Source organism: Euwallacea fornicatus, chromosome 27, assembly GCF_040115645.1.
Source record: "Euwallacea fornicatus isolate EFF26 chromosome 27, ASM4011564v1, whole genome shotgun sequence".
Classification (NCBI taxonomy): Eukaryota; Metazoa; Arthropoda; class Insecta; order Coleoptera; family Curculionidae; genus Euwallacea; species Euwallacea fornicatus.
The window spans coordinates 998,808-1,014,514 of record NC_089567.1 but is presented as its reverse complement, the minus strand read 5'-3'; the positions used below and the strand labels follow the sequence as shown (position 1 = coordinate 1,014,514).

The window sequence follows — 15,707 nt, the reverse complement described above, 5'->3', positions numbered from 1 at the left end:
CCTTGTTTGGATGAATGGTCCGTCCATTGTCGACATAATCTTTTGAAACGTTCTAGTTTACTTAAGCTAAAGGGGCTTAAGGTATTTTATATTTAGAGAGTGTGGCCAATTACATACAAGGTGGAACCGCCAAATATAATAATAACAATATTTGCATGTTTGGACATATTTCCATCGACAAATCCACACATGAAATGTGTGGGAATCATCTCAGTATTCTTACAGGTACTTATTATAAAAAAGCTTTAAAAATGAGAAATTTGGAAACGTATTCAAATTAAATAACATTCAACGTGTTTACTAGTATTGTTTTCAAGATTCACACTATCTTGTTACGCTTAATTTAATCATTTTAATAAAAAAGAAAAAAATTGTCAATAAATATTTATGGTCTTGTATCTAGAGAACAAAGTATTTTTCCTAAAATTGTCAAAAGACAAATAATTCTTAAAATTACTCAGAGAATAGCTACATAAATTTTTGTCAAACATTTAGGAAACACCTTGTATATCCGAAAGTACATATTAACTTTCGAATAAGTCATATTTTCTCCAATAGTCACCATTTCACGTGTAGTATTTCCAGCTTTCTGTTCTCCTATTGTTAATGAATCACCCTCTATACAATTAGGAGTTAGGTCCCGATTTTATCAAACGTAGAAGCCAAATGTGTTTTTAAATGTAATTAGAAATTAACTGATAGGGCAGATTTCATGTGGTTCTATAACTATAATATACCGGGTGTTCAGATGAATCCTGGACTTTTTTGCGCCTGCACGGATTATCTAACTGAAAAGCTTTTACATGGAATTCATAGATTTAATAATGCAGGTAATGATCATAACAGGAAATGTGTACTCTGTATAAAGTTCTAAAGTTCCCGCGGAGATTTTGTCCAGTGGTTGAGTGGTTGAGATAAAAGACACAGGTTACATGTTTATGTTATCGTCATAGGTAAATAAGAACCTTACCATGGAAACATCAAAGCAGATTGCATGATAATTTTCCTCAGGTTTTCCACTTATTTTTCACCTTGTAAGTAAGTTCAAAATTGCTTAGAAATTAGCAATAAGAGAAAATGTTGTTGGCCACATTGTATTCGTTTGTTTCTGACCTTAACTCTAACCAATTGTGGCTTCGAACGGTTATGCAGGACATTCAAATTTTTGAAATTTGGTGGAGTATAGAGGCCCTAGTTAGAAGATTGAAAAAAATAATCGAAATTATGGCCGGTCTTGCATATTAAAACCCCCATGTAAAAGTTTTTTAATTAGATAATCTGTACAGGGGCAAAAAAATAATAAGCGATTTTCCATGTCAATCTCTCTACGTCCAGGGTTCGCCTGGACACCCGGTATATACAGCAATGCGGTTTATAGGAATGTATTCAAGGTATGTATGTATATGTGAGTGGCTTAAACATTGCCGACCCAAATTTTCTTAACTAAACGTCACAACCTAATGTCTTCGATATTTCAGGAAATTTTAAGTGGTCCGGCAACAACGCGTAAAAAAATAACGCGCATGCCAATTTTTATGTCTAATCTTGAAGCACCATTGTTTTTATATTATTTATCCTGTATATTTTATCCTGGATTTCGATGGCTTCTTGTCGCGTTAGCAACATTGAGCCAAGTGATTGTCTTTTGTTAATTCTGGTGGACTAGGCATATGTCTTTTATCAAATATGGCGAACTAGATCCTGCCTACCTTTAGCCTATACAGAAACTAAAACTGAAAACGAACCGATTTGCGGAAAAAACACCAAAAGAGCTGTTGGTTATTGGTCATTAAGTGGCAGAAAATGGAGACAAGAGGGAACAGTATTGATCGATCTCTGGTTTGTCCGTTTTAGTCATTCATTTAAGGTATTTGTATCCAGTTAAAATATCTGATAAGTAGTCAATCAATATATAATTAACTAGGTGAAACAAAATTGCTGGTTAATGGAGAACACCAAGTAGACCCCATAAGTACTCAGCACGTAAGACATGGAACATGATAAGAGATGTTTATCTGTAAATATTTGACATTAACCAACCTGAAAATAGTATTTGGATAGAGTATTAAGCTCATGAAGTGTTGAATCTGTTCTGCCAGCAACTAGCAATTACTACTACTGTTAACAACAGTAACTAGCACCATCAACTGTGTTCTAAATGTGAAAGAAAAGTGCAACAAGAGGCCCATGAATTAAAAAACAGGCTTTTCACTATTCGTAATTAAATTCCAAATACATTGAGACATAAAGACTAAAAAAGAGCCTGTCTAGTATTTTGGGGGACATTGGTAAGTTCGTTTTAGAAGTTAGTAATAACTTTACTCCACCACAAATGCCAATTGCTTTGCAAATTATTAAATTGAGGACATTAGTATGCAAAATGACTGGTATTCCATCATATCAAGACAGAAAAAATGTCTAGAAACAGTAAATTTTGAAACATGTATGGAAGAGGAGAATGTTTTGTTAAAAACAGAAGATTTCTGCCTAAAACACAAAGCTTAAAAGTCCTAATTACAGCTCATAATGCCACAGTTGAATTGACAACATAATCTGATTAAATCAATACAAACTTAGTCCCAAAAAAGGCAAAATATCCTTTTCTTCACATCCTCAATATCATGCAATATTCAGTAGTAAAAGTAAAAGTGAACTCAATAAAAGTCCTACCTGAAATTTTAAAAATTGCCCTTTACCTACATTTTAAAATTTACTGATATCAGAGGTTAAGCACTAGAACAGTATGTGAATTTGTTTATTTTTACTTTTACCCCTCGTTTCTACATGGGTCTAGAAGTCAAGTTTAAGTTGCGACATGCTTAATTTAAGATTTATGATGACTGGCACCTTTTTCTGATTATGATGGATTGTAAAATACATACAAAAAATGTGGATTATTTATTGTGGATAATGCATTTTCATTTCAGATGTGGGTTTAATTTAAAAATATGAGAGAAAACAAAGGGGAAATAGGTGAATCTGTTGCAAAACAATCAACGTCTCCTAGATCGTCTCCTTCACCATTTGACCGAGAATTGGTTAAAAATGAGCTCTGCTCAACTCAGGGTTCACCAACCTCACTTTTGTCGGTTCATAGCACTATATTGCAGAGAGACTCTCCACAACAGTTTCTGTTAAGAAATCAGTTTATGCAAAGAATAATTGATAAACAATTAGTGCAAAATTGTAAGTTTTTTTTTAATGGTTTTTGCATTCATTTAACACAGCTTTACTTTATATTGCTACAGATGTGTTCAACCACCTGTTGACATTCATATTAGAGAAAACTCTAAACCAGTTAGCTTATGTGCTATCTTTTATAATTTTCAGTGTCAGAATTTTACGATGACATAGCCAATATTAAAACTGAGCCTCCTGACAGTGATTTTCTTGCACTAAACAGTACTGAGGAAAGTAACGCTAAAATTAATGAAATTGAATGGCAAAAACGACAAATAGTCGAAAACGAAACCACGGTATATCGGTGCCAACAATGCAGTGAAATATTCCAAAAATTTTCTGATTACAAGTTCCATCGTACTCAGCATTCAATTGAGAAAAGAACCTGCAAAATTTGCCACCATTTGTGTCAAGGAGTTAGTAAAGTATAATTAATTCTTCAAGTAGTTTTTTTAGCGTTTTTAAACTGAACTTATTTTAGCTTAAAGAACATGTGAATATGCACACTGGTCAAAAGCCGTTCAAATGCGATAAATGTTCTAAAGGGTTTATGTCTGCTCATACTTTAAAAAGTCACATGGAATGTCATAGTTCTGAGTTCAAATTTGAGTGTTACAAATGCGGAAAGACCTTTAAAACCAAACGATGTTTAAGAGGACATATGGACACTCATGCAGAGAAAGTGAAGGACATCACTTGTAAGGTGAAAAAACTTATTTGAAACAAGTTTTCTTGGAAAGTACTTACATTTTTTTTATATAATAGGTATGTGGAGAACAATTCCTCATTGTTTCCAAATACCGGCAACATCATTTAAAACATTCTGGTGAACCTCCATTGCCAGAACCTAAATGTCATTTATGCAACAAGGTATTGGCGTCAATATAATAATAATAAAATTTTATAGGGAATTTAAATTTATACCCTCATTTATAGGTATTTAAATATGATACTCATTTGAGAGCCCACATCAAGATCCACTCAGAATTGAAATTTCCTTGCCAATATTGCAACAAAATTTTTCCTAATATGACAAAACTGAGGAAACATGTAAATAGGAGTCACGTGGTTAATGAATGTGAGCTTTGCAAGAAGGTATTTTATGATAAAGCTGAATTCACAAAGCACAAGAGGACTGAACATGTTGAAGGTAAGAGTTAAATATTAAAAATGTATTTAATTTATAACAAATTTTATGTTTATAATTATATATATATATATAAATATATATTTTTTTTTAATTTTCATTTATTTTCAGAGTAAAAGTCGTCTAGGTATCTAATGGTTTAAACGAGAGAAGCGAAAGGTATTTGTGTATTTTTTTGGTGGTGGAACGTAATTATTAACTTATTAACATACACTTTAAGGACCTTCATATAGAATGCTACTAACATACTAAAAATGCATTTTCAAGGTTCAATTTCGCTTAGCCTCGTTGAACTTCTTCAATTTAAACACCACCTACGAATATGTCTTTGGTTTTTTTAGGCATTTCTTAGGACTACTGGATCAATGTACTTGCTATTTTATGTAGAAGATAATTGCCATGGAAACTACGGAACTAACCAATGTTGTGTTTTTATTTTAACGTTTCTTTGGACATTATTCTATTAATGAAGTTGCCAGCACTTTGTTATATTGTTACGCAACACATGTTGATTTAAATTGCTCCCTTAAAATTTCAAATGTTTATTCATTTTACTGACTTCTCTAGTTACCCAGATCCCTGTACATAAAAGAATATATAAAAAATATTCTTTATATACATTATTCGGTCTTACGAAGTGTTGCTAATTAACTTGCAACCAGTTTGCAGTAGATACTAATAAGTTAAGGCTTGAGTTGATTAATAATATTGAAACTAATTTAACTGTATACCACATATAACATTCCAAATTTTTAGAAAAACCTACTAAATGTGAGTTTTGCAAGAAAGAATTCGAAAAACCAAGGAACCTTCAGGAACATATCCGTGTCCAACATACTAATGACGGCCTGGACAACAAATGTGAAATATGCGAGAAAACTTTTATCAATCGCTTCCTCTTACACAATCACATTAAAACGCACGATAAATGTTTCAAATGCACTAATTGTGATATGACCTTCGCGTCGAGGTAGTAAAGTTGTATATTGTCTAATATTTTTTCCTGCATTATTTGCTGTTTAAGATACAATTTACAACTTCACTCTGTTACTCATACGAACGAGAGAAATTATAAATGTTCGATCTGTTCAAAAAGCTACACTTCGAAAGTAAGTTTAAAAAACCATACAAGTGTCCATTGTGACGAGAGACCGTATATATGTAATCAATGTGGGAAAACATTTAAAAACAATAGGTAAGAAGTAGATTGTTATATAATATTTCTTGAAATTTGTTATTACTTTTTAGGAGATTGTATGTTCATAAGTTTTCCCACCAAACTGAGTTGAAATTTGAGTGCTTTACATGCGGGAAAAAATTTAAAACTAAACAATATTTGAAGGCACATCTTTATAAGCACGATAGAGGCAAGTATTACCATAACTTACGTAGAGTGTTTAGCTTATATATTTATTTTCAGTTCAACCATTTAGTTGTCCAAAATGTCCCAAACGATTTAAACATAAAAAGACCTTGGACAGACATATTAAGAAAGCACATGCGAAGAAAGGTAACAGCAAATCATTAGATGTGAAAGGGATGTTGCAATCTGACGATGATAGTTCCGAAACTAACACGGATCCCATGGAGGAAACGCAAGATGACCGCGCAGGTGTATTTTCTAGTCCCACTAATATAGAATCTGAAGAATCCGATGAGCTTCCAGCTTCGTATTTTGTGAGAGTTAAAATTGATTCTTCAGATGACTAATTTCTTCTTCTTTCATTCGTTTTAGTAGGCATATACAGATTCCTCGAGTCAATATAATCCCTAATTTATTACACCTTGAATTTTTAATTAATTTTCTCTGTTTTTATGCTAATTTCTTGTTTCCAATTCTTTACAGTTTGAATGTAATTTAAATGATTTTTATTGTTTAGTAGTGTAGGTTGATCTTATTGTTGTTACTGATTCAGTACCTGTGTGAATTGTGAATAAACTGCGATAAAAAAAGTTTGTTCTAGAATTTTTGTGTGGTGTCATGGGCTCCTTCAAAAAAAAAATGAAGGTGTCTTTGGAATTCATTGTTGAATTCTTTCCCCGTTTAATTAATTTTTCTAGCCGAGTCAAATTCGTTCGGATCTTTTGATGGTTTTATTCACTAACCATAAAGAAGTTGCACTGTGTCAAACCTCATCTTATTTTCACTGAAGGCGTTTTTATCATCATATTTTATTTTAAGTAAAAAACGGATAAATGGACTTAAAAGATATATATTTTCATTGGATTAATATGTCTCAATTAAAAGGTACAAAAATTCGTACCGATGAGGTACATTTAATCAAATTATATTTATATTCTTACGATAGAATGCATATGTCTACAAATATATGTATATAAAACATTTTGAATATAATTAAGAAACATTTATTTCTACAATTCTCACATTTCTGTTTGTATTAAAAATTGGTGTTTCGCTGTTAGTTCTCTAACGTTTAATACATTAGTGAGTAATTGGATGGGTTATAAATTAAATAATATTCACATTTTGATGGATTTTTACATTCTTTGATTTATGTCATGCTTATTTTCAAGGTCGCATTTACTTGAATTTAATGTTATTTGGCTATGAAGTAACTACATTTAATAATAACTTTTCTGCACATCGTATTGCGGACAGATTCCGGCAGCTCTAATGAGAAATTTGTAAATATACTACATGACATTCTGGTTTTTAGTACTTAGTATAAACCTATATTATTTCTAATAAATAATTATACAGTATTATAATAATAAGCATTTGTTGCATAGGTATAATAACGTATCCTAAACTGTTATAATATGTATTATTTTGTTCGATGTGGATATTGCTATAATAACTAGTAGAACGATTTTTAATATTCTCTACTAAAATCGGTATAATTGTGCCATTCACTATACCTAACTACATCATATCAAAAGTGACTAAAATCAGTCAGGAGCAAACTCTCATAAAGTGTTTGCTAACAAATGGCGAAAAGTCGAAGCAAAGTTGTAACATAACGATAGCTGCCTAGATGTAAGTACTATGAAGAATTTTGTCTAAATAAATTACTAAAGATTGAGTGCAAATGCCAACTGAAAGCTTTCCATTTGCAGTTATAACCGGGAATAAAGTTACTCGAGGGAAACGTGTTTAAAAAACTGATATTTTATATACTATTCGTCAAAATAAAATTAGTTAAATCTAACTCCTATTTTATTATTTACATTACAATTAGATGACTTCTTGGTGTCGTCGTGTTTCTCTCTTATATCGGCTGTATCTTTTCAATAATTGTAGGGCCCATACGCTGATCCAGTCGTATAATATGGTCCTGAGTATGGTTGTGGTGGTACTGGATAGCCGGCATAAGCGTATTGTTGCTTCTGTGGGTACACTGTAAATATAAATGGCAGATAAATTTTCAGAACACGTAAAAAATATTTATTAGTTAGAATTTGTTCCATGCATATTTCCCTTAATACCGTCTTATTATTTATTTGTTTATGGTTTTAGAGCAAAGTTGAGTATACATTTTCATAAAATAAAGCAAATAGTAATATATATATCATAAATAAAATTAAAATGTAAGATGTGGTTGTAAAATGTGAATCGAAATTAACATATAGCATTGAATAGATGAAAGAACTTACTCATTTTTGGACAGAATGGTGACTGCAATTTAAATTACGTGCGTTCTGCAGGTGCATATGTTAGCTTACTTCATAAGTGTTTTTTCTCTAACTAAATTTGTATATTTCTTTTTATCTATTTTTCAGTAGTAACTTTGACTGAATTGGAAAGCGAATCAAAGTCGAATTTAACATAAAATTTTAAGGAAGTTAGAATTAAAGAACAAGTACTCTTGAACAAAGTGCCTTTATGCAATTGCACAAAACGATTTTACAATCCCTCTGTCCAGAAGTACCCACTATTGGATAGACAACAATTGTCATGTAAACTGGCCAACGCCTTCACCAGAACTCGGACCAATTGATTTTTCAATGCGAGGATAGTGGAGGCGGATGTGATTTTGAACACCTGCGGTAGTACAATTTGGAATGTCTCATTGAATTTTTTACTATGTTATTAGAAATGTGAGGAATTGAAATAAATACATATACAATTTAATGAGAAATTTGTGACTTTTTCGTGAAATATGGCATTTTAAAACCTTAAAAAAGGGAATGGTTTACTTCGCTATGGATGCAACCCCCGAAATAAAAGCAGTGGATTGGCCAACTTTTTAGTTTCCACGGAGTCTTTTGTCTCGATAATGTTAAAAGAAATATAATATTTTTCTCAGTCAGTTATAACATTAGAAATCTTTATTAACACCAGACGTACTTACCTACTCATATTTACAATCTATGCAACAAGTAGAATACAAAGCAAGCTACGTGCAATAGTTAGTAGAATTAACAGCACCTATAGACTCAAACACCAATCCTAGGCGGGTTCGGGTGATCCTTCTAACACAATTTTTTATGTTTCAGCCACCACCTCTATCCGGAATCAAATTTTGAAGCACCACAAGAACTTCCCATGATTTTTCAAATAACATGTAGATGTTTTATGTAGGTAAGATTGCTTCCAAATAGAACTCCGGATACTCCAAAAATGAGAGTTACCAGGCATTAGATATTGCATGTTAATAGCCTCCTCTCGCTCCCTCTCGCCGCGCAGGCAAATGGCGGCTCCGGAAAACAAAATGGCGGCCGTCAAGGCCCACCCGACGCCCGCCCAGGCCAACATGTAGCCCCAATCGTAGAAAATGCGCGTTTGATCACGCAGCACCTGCAAAGAGGAGGCACTCTTAAGCCCTCTTGTGCCGAACTCCATGTTTTCTAGCCCCATGGAGTTTGGCGCAAAACAGTAAAGCCACTTGGTTAATGGTGACGACACAAGAGTTAGGAACACTAATCAAGCCTGCTGCCAAACCGCTCAGTCCTAACCTGGCACGATGTACTGGACGTTGTCCAGTTGTTCTCGATCTTTCTCTGCTTGCAGACAACATGAACCAAAGAAGAATAGCAAAGAGCCCCCGAGGCAGGAGAATACTCCGAGCCAACCGAGGGCAAAGCCCCAGTCGTAGTATATCGTAGTGTTGTCTTGAAGAAGCTATTGAAAATAATTTGTTTATAAAGAACATTCTCAGGGACACTTCAAAATTTCAGCAAAATTGTTGTTTGCACTGAAATTTTGACTTTGAACTTATATGGGGTGTGATCGATTTTTAACAAAAAACCGTAAAGTGGACAATTTCAATGTTGTCGCAATTTTAGTGGCTCGTGAAAACATGTGAAATTGTGTATTTTACGGATTATACGTCGTCAAATCTTGTTTTACAACCGATGATACGAAAGTATCGAATTTTATTAAATTTAGAATAACGAAGTCAAAAATATTTCATTTTCTGGAAATAGAATTTTCAACTATTTCACTATAAAATCGCCAAGGAATCCAGATATTGTTTATTCTGTGATAAAATTCTGCCAATAATAACAGTGTAACCTTTCTCTAATTGATTGTTCTTTTTTTCTATTTGTTTGTCCTTCCGCAGCAATTAAGAACGCGAGTTTTGAAGTGTTTCATGCAATTTAAATGTTGACAATTCGCCTTGGTTTTCCTTACTTTCTTATATATGATGATGACATGTCCGGAACTCGGTTGTTCCTCAAGTCTTTAGATAATTCAAACACGCTAATCGAAGTAATTCTGAATTTTCACTGGATTTGTTATTTTTTTATTATTTAAAAAACAAAAACATTTTTCGCTTTGCCAAATCTATGTGGGTTCGCGAGCAGCGAAATTTGAAAAAAATTGCACTCTTTCATGTCCTCTAACGTGCCATTTGCAGCGTTGGCAAATTGAACAGGACGTAAAGCAAATACACAATTACGTATTAAAGATATTTCACTTACAGTGCTCCATTGTTGGTAAAATTCATCCCCAACTTGTTTCTCCTTTTCATAGTATTCCACTCCATGCCAAAGCCCCATAGCCCCCGCGCTGAGCAGACCTAAAGGAAATTTTAGGATTTTTCTCAGTAAACCATTTTTAGTAAGTAAATAACTAAGTATTTAAGTCATTTTAAGTAGATACTAGATGGTAAAAGGAACCTGTACTTACTCGATTATTCCTTTTACAAAAGGAACAGAACTCTGCCTACTATTAGCGGATTCATTTGCATTTTACAATTTCCTGCTGCAATTATGTATTATTTCCTAATGGTAAATTATTTCTACTTTAATTACCCGGTACTGGTACCGATAAATCAGCTGTTGGGCTTCATGTTTGGCTGATTTTGATCTCGCATTAATATACGTTGATGAAATTACTCTTGAGTTATTTTGACGAAGATGCTTTTTTATACGCTACTTGCCATGGATTTACCATTGATGTCTCGTAAACCTCCGCAGGTACCAGGTTGGTTATAAAACGAGAGTTGTCGTATTTACACGTTTAACGGCGAAGTTCGATTCGAAAATGGTGTTGCAAAATGCGTTGGGTTTGCGAAATGTTGGGAAAAAAATCAAAATTTGTCAAAGCAGTTTTTCTGGTCCATACATTGATGCTAATTTAAAGTTTTCTGAAATATCGAGCCTTCCTTTGACCCTGTAATATTTTAAATAAGCTTCATTTTTTTTCGTACATCAAAAGTATTTTCTTTGCCCTAATCAATAATCTGACATGAATGCTTGATGAGGAGGTATCACTTAGAAGATAAGCACCATTAGGATTTTTTACAAAAATTATGATTAGAAATGATCGTTTCACTCACATGCCAGCAACATCAGTATAGCGGTAGCCGTGATGTTCCCAGGAGACCTCCTCCAACATCCTGTTACACCGGTGCAAAAAGCCGCGAACACTGCGAAGAATGAGATGATGAACAAGGCCACCATTGATCTTCCCATGTCTGCAGGTTATTCGTGTGCATAAATTGATTATATTGTTAATTCAAATATAAATTACACTAATAGAAGACTTACGCAATCTTGTCCAGGCGTCATCTGTGAAATTCTTCGTTTCTTCATTTTCGTCCGGAATGTAGTAATTGACGTTCATGCAGTAGGTCTCCACAGGGCTCAGGTAGAGTTTTACTACGAATTATTACGTCAGTAATGCAGGGTGTTCATGTAATAGTCACTCGGACGTTTATTTGCGGTTTCATAACAAAATCAATTATGGAAGTATATAAGAAGATAAAGAAGAAGAATTAATTTTAAAATTAATTACTACGTTACAGGGTGTCCCAAAAACGTAGAATGTCATAAAGTGTGTTTTTTTTTTAATGGCACCACCTGTATTGTCTTTCACCTGATAAAATCGAAGAAGATAAATATGACATTATTTTATATCAAAATGAAGATAATTCTTTCGTTTTAAGTCGGAACAAACACATCATCTTTAAATTATCTACATGTGACTTAAGCCAATTTTGGCATTAATTTTCTTATTGGGCATGGCAAATGCCTAAAATTCCTTTTAAAACATTTTACCTTCGAGTCACTGCATCTCAGAAAAAATCTATAATCTAGAAAAAATCTAGGAGCGAAAATAAGGAAGCATTCTATCGCGTGAAAAAAATACTGGTTGGATACCCATTTGGAAAAATGACATTTTATGACACCCAATTTTTTTGGGATACCCTGTAGGATTGTCAGTAATTTTAAAATTTACCTTCGCTGTGCTCATGAACGCACCTATAATAGATTTTTTTACGAAATCATATATAAACTCGTAGGAGTCCGAGGGGCTGCCAAATTGACACTCTGTATACACGGTGATTCGGGTTTCGATTAGTGAAAATTGAAGAGCCTGTACCACTGACAATTTGGATTGTCATTATGAATGGTATTGTATGTGATACGGTTGCACTACGGACACTCAGTACCATAGGATGAAAGCATTGGGATGGTACAAATGTGCCTAATGTTAAGAGTATCATCACCCTGTAAATTTTTCCATTGATTTGAAAAAAAATAGGAACTTTTTCTGGTTTCTTAGCGCGAGTTCTGTCGTCTTTTTCCTCCGTTTAAAACCTCATATACCATGTATTGTAAGAATCTATTCCATCTTATCAGAAAGTAAAATTAAAGGCTATTTAACGAACAAGTTTATTAACACTGGCAATTACTAATTGAGACTATTTAACGCAGTGTTCGTTGGGTTTCGCTCCTCCGCGCTTCCGCTTCTTGTCGTATTCAGAGTACACGTGTCTTATACTGTGCGGCTCTAAATTGTCCCCCTGTTAACTTTTTGACAAATTATTATTAAAAAAAAATCAAAAGTACTATAAAATATGACACAAAATGCTATTTTTTTATGTCTGTTTATTTTTCTATACGTTGCTTACGTCACCAGCGGCGCAAAATGGTCGATTTAAAAAAATTAAAACATGGATTAAGTGATACCTCCAATTAAAAGTATTTCAAAATTACATTGAATGGTGTAATGTGATTTAAAATCGATGAAATCGTTTTTCAGAGAACGAGTTATAAATAGAAAAAAATAAATACAAAAAATCCCAAACAAATTCAGTTTCGTAGTACATAAACAATAAAAAAAACTTGTTTGTTGATAGGAAATTAATTAAATTGAATGTTCTGAATGAGCACCATTTTGCTCTTAGGACAAGTGTAACCTTTCAACAAATTCCTGCCTTACATTAACGAAGGTTTGTGGGTTAATAGACCTGCAAGCTTCTGTAACTCGATGTTTTTATTGCACGAAAGAAAAACCTATTTTTATTGCACCCAAGAAGTAATTTGCAACAATCAGATTTGCAGTCGCTCACAGAAAACTATGAGCAAGATTTATGTGGTTTCAATGGTAAGGGCGGTTTTATCTTGTGGTCCCAATGAGCTCCACTTGTCCATAACGCTGAGCGATTTTGCACAGATTGATACAATGATCTCAGATGGAATGAAATGCAGATGACCGAAGGATAATGCAGATACATAGCTCCTGACTTTGAATTCTGACATTGATTTTTTCCTATTTTAAAAAATAAATAAAAACTAATCGACCGATTTTAACTTCCATTACTCCATTAAATGTAGTTGGGGAATGCCGCTAATTTGAGGTGTCACTTGACCCATATTTCGAATTAAAAAGTCTGCTATTTTGTCCCACCGGTGACGTACACAACGTTTAGAAAAATAAATAAATGCCAAACGATTTTTGTCCTATTTATTTATTTATTTATTTATTTAAATCTTTGATTTCAGAAGTAGAAGTGGGCTATTGACCTTTAGGCCTTTCTGCGCTTGAAAGTATTTATAAATACATTTACACTGTAGTTTTCTTAAATGTGTCTTTCAGCTGCCATTTGCCATCGACTTCGTTTTGCCAAATGGAGCGTCTAATTTCCTTTGAATATTCGAATTCATTGTTGGCAGCAAAAATGCTTTTACTGTGACAGAATTCATAATAATACTTGATGCAAACCAAAAATAGACTTCACGAAAATGCATTTTTTTCCCCAAATTACCATTTTCGGACGGATGAAGCTTCACAAATCGCGGTCAAGTAAATCGCCACAACATGTATTATTGGTCGATTAAGAATCCGCATTGGTTGCGTGAAGTGGAAATAGAGCGACCATAGACTTCGAACGCTTGGTGTGGTATCTTTAATAGATATCTGATTGGGCCACATTTCATTGATGGAAACCCCAATGCAGAAAAGTATCGGAATTTCATGCTAAAAGATTTGCCATACCTTGAAGAAGTTAATTCAGAGCGAAGGTTGATAATGTGGTTTCAACATGACTGCTGCACTACTTATCATGTCAGAAATGTCAGAGAAGTTTTAAATGAACATTTTGCATAAATGTGGAACGGGCGCGGTAGTGCAGCGAACTGGCCAGCCCGATCACCAGATATGATTTCACCAGATTTTTTTGTGAGGTCATTTGAAACGTATCGCTTATGATCGACTACTGCCGGGGCCGTGAAAATTCGAAACAGAGACGCTTGTCGAAATGCTAGAGAGTACCACACAATCATTCCAAAACAGAACTATCAGGTACCTTGAACAGTAGAGGCACCATTTCGAACTATTGTTGGAGCGTTTATTTTTATAATAAAGCGAAATTTACTACGTAAGAAAGAAAATTGCTCAAACGCCGCAATAACGTTTAATAAAGCGTTTATTTTGTATATAGTATTATTATGAATTTTATTAATTACAGCAAAAAACGTTTCAAGTAAGAACCTTCTCGGTGCAGACCAACAAAGATCTGGAGACTCCAAAAAGTTGGGCGGTCCAGATGAAAAACTGAAGTTGACTGACAGGTAATGACAGGTACTGAATGACAGGTAAAGGTGACCTTGGGGAAAAATTGACAGCATAAAAACTGCAGCCACCGAAAAGAAAAAACTTTATTTGAACGTTTGTTTTTGTACATTTCAGACATTTGCTTGTCCCATTTACCTAGAATCATCCGGTATAAAATAAATTGGATTATTCAGCTTATTAATGAAGTCGTTTGAGTAGGGTTGTGTTGAGGAACCGGAAGCAGGAATGTTTTGTGAGTCTGGTTATGCAGGAAGGGTCCAGTGCCGTCCAGTTGTGAGGGTTCTTTCTCCCAATTTCTTTCCATTCGTGTTAGTATGTCTGTTGTCCTTGTTACGTTGGCGAGTTCGCAATTCGGTTGGTTTTTGTCCAGTTTAATTTTAAAATGATAATAATTTGTTAAAAAGTTAACGGAGGGGCAAATTAGAGCTGCACGGTATCTTCGTTGCGTTCGTGCTCAGATGACCACGTACCACTAGTTCGATCGCATCCACGTTGACTTTGCTCTTCTCTGCAGGTTTTGAGGTCTTCGGAAGCACACGTGGAGGAAATTTTTTTGCCGTTTCCAAGAAAATTGAGTTGCTCTGGCCGGGACATTAACTAAATTGAATTTTATGCAACCATTCAGGCACATTTCTTCGAGCTGTCTCACAAACAGCGATAACTTGCGAAATAGGGAGACTAAAGCTGGTAATAGCATATTACAAAAAACGCCAGATAAAATCCACTAATGGACAATGATTTCTTGTAGGTGCATTCTCATTCCCCCTTTAATTAGACAGCTTATTTCTTGTGTTAGACATAATTTATTTGTTCTGAAACCCTAATTGGCATTATTGTGAAACGCCCGATAAAGATGAGAGCGGAAAATTGCAATTTCGTACTCATTAGGGTAACCGCGAAGTGAATTGAGTTCTCAGGAATTGATCGCCTTTCTATTTAGCGCTAATTATTTCTAAAAAATCAAAAATTGTTGAATTGCCGCAGTATTGTGCTGGACAATCAGTGTCCTGCCTTGGTTTCGCGTTATTTTATGCTAAATTGTTGCGTGGGCATGTGCAGCTACAGAAACATACAAACACCTCCTATCGACTTAAGCTAAGTGTCTCAATA

General features: G+C 34.0%; 2 protein-coding genes across 3 annotated transcripts in view; one reads left to right on the top strand and one right to left on the bottom strand.

Moving 5' to 3' along the window:
• The first annotated feature begins 1,540 nt into the window (after positions 1-1,540).
• On the top strand, positions 1,541-6,283 carry LOC136347216 (zinc finger protein 431-like). The gene is made up of 11 exons (XM_066296982.1): positions 1,541-1,867; positions 1,925-2,288; positions 2,928-3,186; positions 3,331-3,605; positions 3,662-3,883; positions 3,946-4,050; positions 4,117-4,330; positions 5,084-5,297; positions 5,352-5,522; positions 5,576-5,694; positions 5,748-6,283. Exons 3-11 carry the CDS (start codon positions 2,949-2,951, stop codon positions 6,035-6,037), a joined length of 1,848 nt encoding a protein of 615 aa, XP_066153079.1. The 5' UTR covers positions 1,541-1,867; positions 1,925-2,288; positions 2,928-2,948; the 3' UTR covers positions 6,038-6,283.
• A 241-nt stretch (positions 6,284-6,524) lies between these two features.
• LOC136347224 (uncharacterized) overlaps positions 6,525-15,707 on the bottom strand; it is a 39,704-nt gene continuing 30,521 nt past the window's right edge. Inside the window, exons 3-7 of one of the 2 annotated variants that reach the window (XM_066296999.1) lie at positions 11,285-11,395; positions 11,074-11,211; positions 10,214-10,311; positions 8,921-9,086; positions 6,525-7,686 (exon numbers count right to left, since the gene is read on the bottom strand). In XM_066296999.1, coding sequence (XP_066153096.1) covers positions 7,577-7,686; positions 8,921-9,086; positions 10,214-10,311; positions 11,074-11,211; positions 11,285-11,395 — 623 coding nt within the window. In that variant the 3' untranslated portion in view covers positions 6,525-7,576. Of the gene's footprint in view, positions 7,687-8,920; positions 9,087-9,244; positions 9,411-10,213; positions 10,312-11,073; positions 11,212-11,284; positions 11,396-15,707 lie in introns of both variants that reach the window. The other variant, XM_066296998.1, reaches the window with a different exon arrangement.

Coding starts and splice junctions, on each gene's coding strand:
- LOC136347216 (XM_066296982.1), top strand. CDS start 2,949: ATGAGAGAAAACAAAGGGGAAATAGGTGAATCTGTTGCAAAACAATCA. Junction 3,884..3,945: donor TGAAGGACATCACTTGTAAG/GTGAAAAAACTT, acceptor TTTATATAATAG/GTATGTGGAGAACAATTCCT. Junction 5,695..5,747: donor TCTTTATAAGCACGATAGAG/GCAAGTATTACC, acceptor ATTTATTTTCAG/TTCAACCATTTAGTTGTCCA.